We start from the raw sequence: 9,700 nt of genomic DNA on the forward strand, positions 1-9,700 counted from the left end.
TTAGGCAATATTGCTCAATGATAAGAAGAAGATAAATTTTCCAGTAGCGCAACGTTTGCAACAGAAACCTTTGCATAAATCATGTCTATGGGGCTGAAACTCTTGTATACTGTAGCATTTGTAAGAACACTAATGTCAATTGCAACAAGCAGGCAGCCATATCACTTCAAGGCACATCGATCTATATGCGTGGTGTTACACGTACGTACGGGACAAAGGTCAGTAAAGCTGCTGCAGCCGCACAAACGTTACCCCTGTTGTGCAGCTATTTCAGAAACAAAAACTGGCATTGCCATAAAAAACAAAAAAAAAAAAGATCAGCCACGTTAAGGACAAGCTTGCTGTGCCAAACCAAATCCACATGTAGGTGGAGTATCTAAGCTTGTACTAGGCTTTATCTATCTTTGAATTAAGCTGTTAGGATGTGTATATTTAGCTCTTACTGATTATCAAAGTATTAAATAAACTGCATGTTAAAATGGTTCTAGTTTAATTACCATATTTTTTCTTCCTTTCTGTATTATTATGCAAGTATATCATTTTTGAAATAACTACACAGGTTTCTAGCAGATAACATATACAGATACATCTGAAATAATAAAAAGACATGATGTTTAAAACGGCAGACTACTTAAAATCATTTTATAATATAGTTTCGCTGAAAAGGAATGGATAATTGACGATTTTGTTGGAGTGCAAAATAACCACGTATGGACACAGTTAAATAAAAAAAAAATATGGTTTCAAAATTCTGCTCATAACCCAATAAGCCTCACAGGGAAAGATGGGTACCAATATCATAACTACTGAGCTTTACGAATGAAGACAATATCTAAACACAAATGGTAGTTATAAATCTTTTTGTTTTTAGTGTCAAGAAATTAAAACAGTTCATTTAAGGTTAAGTGTGCTTCAAAAGCACCACCGTGACAGGTAGTGAAATTTCTCTGGAATTTACATCACAGGACCACAACTCCGGCCAAGACACACAACTGAACACCGAAAGAGTTGATGAAAATGTTTTCAAAAACTGATGAAACAACATCTTTCTTCACACACCAGTCATAGAATAAGGTACCAAAGACATCTGTGCAGCAGTTACATTTCAATCTGCTTTAAGGTTGGGGCATTGATGGGAACAACCTTGTTCTTCTCCGTCTGCTCTCATCACACGAGCACTGGCTGGGGGGGAGGGAGTATTTGGGACGTGGATGAGAGTAATGAAGGGACTGGTGACCTTTGTGAAGCAAAACTGGGTCTGAGTCAGTGGTTGAGGTGTTCGTCTTCCATATGAAGGCTCCCCGTGGGACACAGAAGAGGCTGGCTGGAGCAGTTTGTGCTCTGACTTTTCAGACTTTCTGTTGACTCCGATGATCCTAAAAAGAAACAACATAACAGAGCTCAAAGTTAAGTTCCCCGTCGAGCTTTCAGAGGGAGGACTAAAGCACAAGAGACAGCTTAACCCTCATCAGTTCGGCTTTGCAGACATTTAAAAGTTTGCTTTGAGTATTAAATTCACTGCTGCAAACTTTTATTTTATTTTCTCTAGAAGAAATAAGACAGCAGTAAATCCCATTCAGATGGGGAAGTAGAACCCATAAAGAGTGAGAGCAGGCAGGAAAGCCTACATACCACAGTTATTCCTCCATGCCAATAGAGCAGGAATCAGGACCTAGAGCTGCAAAAAGTGAGGCAGCACAGACAGAAAGGATGGCGTGGAAGAAAAGAGGAGCATTAGGAAACACACAGAGGCAAGAGCACACAGGTTAGATGCAAAGCACAAGGAATCACAGCCTGACAGTCTTTGATTAAAGAAGAAAAAACTACAATGGAAATGTAACCTCTAACGGAGTCAAAATCAACCAATATGCAGACAGCTTTGTCCGTTTAAAGAGCGGCAGTAGGTTATATAATCTGAGCTGTCAGGTGATCTACACTTTAACAATCAAACTCCCTTTCCTGTGTGAAAGATCTCAAGATCCTCTACGGACAGGTGTTTGTTTTGCCCTCCTGATAGAGGATGTCTCACCAGGCAAGGACAGATCACCCGCTGGGTCACTCTCTGTTTTGGTCAAGCTGCAGTGTTCACTGCTGCAGTCCTGCAGGATGTCTCCTCCAGAATGCATCCTGTCCTCTGGATCACCCAGGACAGCGACAATGTCAAAACACATTACTTACCGACCGCCAACACAGTGCCAAATTAATCAACTCACCGTCATCTGGGGACAGAGATTCCACCACATCCTCGGTCGCTGTGCCCTGGAAGCGGGAAAAAAAAAAAAAAAGGAGTTTGTGATAGAGTCAAAGGTCAAAGGTCAAATGTGAAACAGTGAGGCGGGGGCTGACCTCGGTTGGTGCGGGGCTACTGGAGTGAAGTGCGTGTGGCTGAGCGTCAGACATCTCTGACAGTTTCTCCTCATCCTCCTCCTGGATGGGAGAGGATGGAGATCTGAGGGTGCTGGAGGGGAAGAGGAGGCGCAGCAGTTAAGAATCAGAAAAACACAGGCAGAAACCTGCAATTCAGTTAAAAACAGAAATGTACATGATCAGACCAATTAGATTCACAACCTCGTTCTAGAGTTTTGTTATGACTAATCTTTCCGTTAAGAAGGAATCTGCATCCCACACGCGGAGCAGAGCTCAAAGCCGACAACTGGCCATGAACAGTCTCTTGAATTTCCAGACCTCCAACTGTCTTAGTGCTTAAACTCAATTTTAGGAGCATCGACTTTAATGCAATACTTTTAATGTTTTCCATATTGACCGCATTGATTCGTTGATAAATTATTGATTAAAAGACAGACAGTTTACAAAAATAACCCACTTCTTCCTTTTACTCTAAGATAAACGGTCACACAACAAAGTAAAGCTTTAGGAAGGGAAATAAAACTATATAATACAGTATCAAGTTCTTATTAAACATGGATACCAAATTAAAATAATCACTTCCTTAACCCTTTCCTTTAAAATACAACAGTAGTTTGGCATATCTGTAGATAATTGTCAGTTTATTACCAAATCATTAACAGTTATTCTGATAAATTTGAATGTGCTGCGTTGACGTCAAAGTTAATATCGACTGAATATCTTTTCCAATAAGCTGCACATCTGTACTTGATTCAGTTTCCCTTCGGATGGTTTTTTCCCCTCCCCTAAACACACACACACACACAGTGGTGTGAACCCAGAATGCCCCCCACCCCCAGAGCCTGTGGTCATGACCGACGCTACTGAAGACATTTAACACAAGTGTGGAAAAATGTCTGATGGGAGGTGCGTGCAGAACTTTATTTTCTTTACAGCACCTCAGTGAGCAAAAGAAAAATCACTTGTTGATTCCACATCTTATCCTTTAGACAGTCATGACATGAGGGTGTGAATGATCTTTAAAAAAATGAAATAATGATTTAAGGTGTGAGTGAAGTGACTGGGAGTATTTATGGAGCAGATGCTGGTAAATTACAACCTGTACAGTCAGACTTTGAAATCAATTTAATATTGAAATCTGACTAAATGGTTGCATTCTGCACGTTTATGACCCTCTTTCCTCGTGCATGTAAACAGAAACACGCTCATGCTAAGATCACCTGTCAGGTGACTTGCTGACTTTGCCTTTCTGCAGACCTCCATCACTTAAATGCTCCGGTGAGCTCAGCTGTCGGCTTTCACCTCCCACACCCCCAGAGAAGTTTATGTCATCATACAGGGGGGCGGACGGGATGGCAGGAGACACTGAGCACAGACCGTTCAGGGCCTCCAACAGTGAGATGGGTTCAAACCCAGGAGGAACCGAATCAGAGTTCTGCAAAGAATTAAATACAGACTTTTACATCACAAATAAGATAAAAAACATCTAATGTGACCCCATTAACCATAACTAAGAGGTAGAGCTGAAATAAACAAATCTTAATGTGCAAGATGTGCATGAACCGTACTGAATGCTCGTCGTGGTCCATAGTCTGTGCAAGAACGGGACTGAAGGAAACGGGAGAAAGAGCTCCAGGCTTTTTTCTCACAGCTCTGATCTGCAGCAAGGCTCTAAAAGCTGAGGAGAAACAGAGGTACAACTTAACACGGTAATAATGGGAATTCACCGGGTAGCGATATCAAACCTGCTCAATGAAGTGAAACAATGCTACTCCTCTTACGCAGCCTGCAGATGGGACAGTTGTTGGCCTGGTAACGCAGAGTGTCCGCGCAGGAGTTGCAGAGACACAAATGTCTGCAGGGCAGGATGAGTGTATCTCGCAGGTCGGACAAACAAACAACACACTCATTGCTGTTGTCACTGTTCTCGTCATCAGAAGGCTGCAAAGAAAGACCAAAAAAAAAAAAGATATAAAAGAGCAAAACAAGAAGGCACAAATATCAAACATGGCACACCTTTCATGAGTCAAATATGATAATTGTGTTCTATATAACCTTAGTTTCTTGGTTGTTTTTGTTCTCGATCCCATAGATCTCCTGTAAGAGGTAGCTCACACGGTCCACCTAGAAACATTCATACAAAACTGCAGTTATTATGATGAAGAAACTGAGCTGAGATGCTGTACAAATGTCCCTTGAACCATGATGATTAATCTTCCTCGTTTTTAAAATGCCTAATCAAGTGAGTCAGTATCTCACTGATGCTCAGTCCTCAGCATCCAAAATGACTCCCCACTCTATGAACACCAATATAAAGATATTTTTTGATAACACATTTCCATTCCTAACTTAGATAACTGGCTGTGTAACACATTTAAAGACAGCACTGAAACAAGTGCATTTATACACTTACAATTTGCTTCTGCTTCAGTGGCTTGACGGAGAAACTGCCATCAACATGCTGGAGGTAAAATAAAAAAACAATAATTCAGCTCAAAAAATGCTTCATACACATTTCAGTTATTTACTTATTTTTATCCACTATACTCACTCTTTCAAAGGCTGCCAACAGTACATGAGCATGACCAAGACAATCTGGGATCAAGAGGACAAAAAAATTCAGCAATATTAAGACCATTATTGCGAGATTTAACATAGTTGTTCATATTAACAGTAGATGTATCATCTTGTGTGTTTTGCAGCTCTGGTGACCTACCATCCCCTTCATCAACCACGGCCTGGATTACCATGGGAAACACTCCTCGATCTAGGTCAAAGTTCAGCTTCAAAGAAAATCACACATGTGTTAAATATGTTCCTATGCACTCCTATGCCACTTTAGTGATCTATTAACTAACTCCAAACTTACATCTTCCTCTTTCCACTCGGTGAAATCAATTTTGAAAGATGGCATGGAGAACTGCTGGCTCACACCTCGCTTGTAATGCACCGTTTCAGACACCATGGATGGATCCTTCGGAGTGTACCTACGCGTACAAGAGTCTTGGTCTTGAAACAAGTCCATCACTTCAGTGCAAAAATAAGATTGATTCTCCTCAAGCAAACTTAAAAAGGGGAGTATTTTTTTTCCAGCATACAGTTTCCAAAAGGAGAGGCTGAGATGAAAAGATCAACTTTCTGCATTCCATCAAACAGTATGAAAATAAAACCTGAGAATACAGAACACCAGAAGAAATACACGATCTCAAGTTTCATCATAAAATGGTAACTTCAGTTCAGACTGTTACTTTCATTTAAGTCTCATCTTCAGTATCCATGGTGACAGCTTGTTGCTATGGACCCACTCCATCTATTCTAGATGTTGTGCTCCGAGCTTGAATCTCACCACAGATAACAAATATCTGTGGCACAATTTTTTACACTAAAATTAAGTAGCTCTGAAAAGACATATGATTTAGAGAAAAATCTGATCCATTCAGAGAGAAATTTAATGAATGAAGGATTGGTAGGATTCTCAGTAGTTAAGTTTCAGTTAAAAAAAAAAACAATAGGTACGACATCCATTTCTTACACAGGCATCCCGTTAGAAAACTCCTCAAACGCCTGGCAGTAGAGGGTGATGGCTACCCGAGCATCGGCATCGAAGGTGAACTCCACACTGTACTGAACCTTTGGTTTTCCACCTTCCTCCACCAACGGATCAGATTCATCCTTGTACCTGAAATTACAACAGTTACCAAATATGAAGAAAAACATTTTTTGCATTAAAACGGTTGCATTATACAAGTATCTCAACATCTGTACCTCACTAAGCGCAAAGAGTCCTTCCTGATGTTAACAAGACTCCTCAAGGTTTTCACAGGTTCATGAGGTGCAGGCGTCACATACGGAAACTAAAACAGCAGCAATAAAAGTCATGTTTAATTATAAACAAACTGATGTGGTTTAATAATACTATCATTGACACAATATGTACAACTACTTCACAGTATTGTAATCACTGTGGGAACTATGCAATGCTGAACTTAGAGTTGAAGGAGCTTGAGTTTTACCTGCACTGGCCTATTTCCAAGAAAATTCAGGTCCATGTTTTCCCCAAAGAGGTATCCCTCTGGATGAGGTGTGTCAAATTTCTCTCCCCCCATGAAGAAATGGCTGGCAAAGTAATTCCCTGGAGAGCAGAAAAAGGTGAGTTATTAAGACACTGGGAGCAACATAAAGCCGGTGATGTGGTCACCGGAGAGGCAGGAATATAGCAAACTGAACAAAATATACAGAAATCAATAACTGTCCGATTGGTGGTGAATAATTTTAAAAGAGTAAATAAAATCATATATTTTATATTATATATATATACCGTATTTTCTGGACTATAAGCCGCTACTTTTTTCATAGGTTTTGAACCGTGCGGCTTATACAAAGGTTTTGTGGTTCTGTGGATTTTTCTTCCACGGCTCGGGGCGCTCTAACCGGAATTCAAATCAAAACTAAGACAAAATAAATGCAAAGAAGAATACGCTACTTCTTTAGCAGATAGAAGTAGGTAGAAGCAGATTTCAAACAGATAAATAGATAAATAAATACTGGTTATTTTCTCTTGGTTCTGTCCCGTTTTAGTCAGCAAAAGTTGCTGCCGTGTTAAAAGACACTGTTAGGAAAGAATCTGCTTAGGTACAAACATGTACATCATTTACAGTTCAAAATCCTTCTTTACATGTAGTAAATATCTAATCTAACAACATAAATATCTTGCATATCTTTTTTTTTCCAAATAGAGCGGATGAGACTTATATGCAGGTGCGGCTTATAGTCCAGAAAATATGGTACACACACACACACACACACACAAACACAAACACACACACACACACACACACACACACAGTCAGGGATATAAACGTTAAACTGACAGATTATTAATACCTGAAAATCATTTGGGGTTTGGGGTCAATTTCAACATTTTAGGCAGGTTTTTTTCCCCATCAACTTTCAACAAGGTTGAAAATTTACTGTGTCTGAGTGTCTGATGCATAATGGCAGTTTTGTACAGATCACAACCTTTTCTGATCAACAGTGAGTTGAGATAATAATAATAATTTATTTTTATTTTATTGGTTTAGTTGATATGTTGATATGTTTAGTTGATAAATGCAGTTTAAACATAGTTTCAGTACAATGACAGCAACTGATGTTCTGCACATAGAGTGTATAGCTATTGCTAATTTGCAATAATAATAATAATAATAATAATAATAATAATAATAAATAAAATCTATGTGGCCAATGATCTTTCATAGGAACAACATTGCACTCGACCGACTAAGGCTGATTTATGGTCCCGCGTTACACCAACGCAGAGCCTACGTAGTTACGCCGTACCTTACGGCGTAAACTCTGCGTCGATTTACGCGGAACCATAATTCAGGCTTCAAGCGAGTAAATACCCGAGTAGAGTGTTTGTCTATAAGTTTCGGATATATGATATAACCGAGGGGCCGCCGCTGATTACTTACCAGATTTCGGGGGAAATCGATAGGCCGAGTTGGCCTGGATATCGATATCCTCGACACCAGCGATTCTGCGACTCAGGATGGAGCCCATCTTTCTCGGGAGGAGCAGATATTTAACTACCAGCTAGAAGCAACTCTGACCTCGGCCGAGACCGACACCCAGGCAGCTACAACATCCACCAAAATAATACAAGCTTGCGTCAATTTGACATTTTTCCAGCCTTTGGTTTGTGGCTCGAACAAAGATACAAAGTGAGGGAGATGTTGTTTTGCCAGAGCTGTGCTAATGTAGCGGGGAGTCCACGTGATTGGCTGTCTCCACCGATACGTAAAGACTGATTTATGGTTCCGCGTTACACCAACGCAGAGCCTACGCCGTAAGGTACGCGGCGACACGCACCGTACGGAGCGCGTCGCCGCGAAACTACGCCGTAACCTACGGCGTAGGTTGCGTCGATTTAAGGCAGAACCATAATTCAGGCTGAAGACGCTCGTTCTGTGTCAAGGGATCGGCCGCCGGGGTGAGCGGAGATTCGCCAAGCGGACGGGGTCGGCACAAGGACATAAGGCGAAACAAATACGACATAAATAAATGCCCCTTTTAATTGATAAGGAGTGTGGAGTACTGACTATATTATGAAAATTGCTGGACTTTGAAATTTCCCCGTTTGGGATTGAACATTTTGCACTGGCCTGCTTTTCAGCACAGCACACCATGAACTGTGAAACACACACTGCATATTTTATAAGTTAGTTATACGAAACCGTAGGTGCTACCAGTGTGAACACAATGGGAATAATTCATTTAAAATTTTGTTTGTATTTTGAACTAAATAAGGCGGATTTATTTTCAATGAAAATACCGGAAATCATGTTTAAATGTTTGCATTAACACTACCTTGACCAATTCACATGTTGAAGTTTCTCACTGCGACCACTAGATAGTAGTAGAGATTATTTTTATTTTTTAAATCGTGTTTATATCATTGAAATAATGTTGAGTTCAGTTTCACTTATCCAATAATTCAAAAGCAATTTCATTATTTGAATTACACAACATTATACTGTACATTGCAGCAACACTGTTTTTTCCCCCATTGACACCACAAATTAGATATTGCAGCTGATAATTTGTGAAACGAGATGGCAGTGAATGATTAAATAACCCCAAATATAGTAGTTTATCAGAATCAACTTTTTTCTCCAGGTTTGTGGAAACAAACAAGGGATTTGATTCAGTAGACTTTTTTTTTCAAGGGTCAGTAAAAAAAGAAAGACATTTTTTTTTTCTGTTTCTTATATATGGATCAATAAAATATGGCGAGACTGTCAAGAGGGCTGGTGAAGGAAACACACTCACTAACACCTATGCACACACAAAAAAAAACTCAAAGAACTATTAATATATATATATATATATATATATATATATATATATATATATATATATATATATATATATATATATATATATATATATATATATATATATATATATATATATATATATATATATATATTGTTTTGTTTTTTTTTGTATATATGGCTTTTTGGTTTTGCCAAACTTGGTATTAACCAGAAAAAGGTGGGGTGGATCAAACTCCAGGTGAAAGAAAGAGATACAAAAATAAATTACCTGGAAATAAAAATAAAATTACATTAATATATTAGATAAAAGCTATATCATTAAAAAAAACATGTGCACTATATACAAGTCAGTACCGACAGACACACAAGACAGAGACATTATTTGTATTGTTATTAAACATTTTTAATTAATTTCTCCGGAATTGTGCAACTCTATCTTGCAGTTTTCCATAAAGCCCACTAGAGGGCAACAGTGACATGTCCCACTCATTTCC

General features: G+C 39.2%; 1 protein-coding gene across 3 annotated transcripts; it reads right to left on the bottom strand.

Annotated features, from left to right (window-relative positions):
• Positions 1 to 1,152: 1,152 nt before the first annotated feature.
• mgrn1b (mahogunin, ring finger 1b) lies at positions 1,153 to 8,151 on the bottom strand. Of its 3 annotated transcripts, XM_061711795.1 has the most exons (17): positions 7,842 to 8,151; positions 6,381 to 6,499; positions 6,133 to 6,221; positions 5,900 to 6,046; positions 5,237 to 5,354; positions 5,084 to 5,150; positions 4,919 to 4,962; positions 4,781 to 4,828; positions 4,423 to 4,491; positions 4,149 to 4,308; positions 3,936 to 4,045; positions 3,588 to 3,802; positions 2,347 to 2,458; positions 2,214 to 2,259; positions 2,030 to 2,134; positions 1,633 to 1,678; positions 1,243 to 1,376 (listed from the first exon to the last, which is right to left on the bottom strand). In XM_061711795.1, the coding sequence occupies exons 1-16, from the start codon at positions 7,927 to 7,929 to the stop codon at positions 1,638 to 1,640; spliced, it is 1,578 nt and encodes a 525-aa protein (XP_061567779.1). In that variant the 5' UTR covers positions 7,930 to 8,151; the 3' UTR covers positions 1,243 to 1,376; positions 1,633 to 1,637. The 3 variants fall into 3 exon arrangements, with proteins under 3 accessions (XP_061567778.1, XP_061567780.1, XP_061567779.1); XM_061711794.1 differs by lacking the exon at positions 1,633 to 1,678 and having other exon boundaries at positions 1,153 to 1,376; XM_061711796.1 differs by lacking the exons at positions 1,633 to 1,678; positions 2,030 to 2,134 and having other exon boundaries at positions 1,153 to 1,376.
• Positions 8,152 to 9,700: the final 1,549 nt, after the last annotated feature.

This window comes from Cololabis saira, chromosome 21 (assembly GCF_033807715.1).
Source record: "Cololabis saira isolate AMF1-May2022 chromosome 21, fColSai1.1, whole genome shotgun sequence".
Taxonomy (NCBI): Eukaryota; Metazoa; Chordata; class Actinopteri; order Beloniformes; family Belonidae; genus Cololabis; species Cololabis saira.

Excerpts from the sequence above, each read along its gene's own strand:
- mgrn1b (XM_061711794.1), bottom strand. The coding sequence starts at position 7,929 with ATGGGCTCCATCCTGAGTCGCAGAATCGCTGGTGTCGAGGATATCGAT. Across the intron at positions 6,500-7,841 it reads TCGATTTCCCCCGAAATCTG|GGAATTACTTTGCCAGCCAT; the intron begins GTAAGTAATCAG and ends TCTGCTCTCCAG. Across the intron at positions 4,309-4,422 it reads AAAACAACCAAGAAACTAAG|CCTTCTGATGACGAGAACAG; the intron begins GTTATATAGAAC and ends CTTTCTTTGCAG.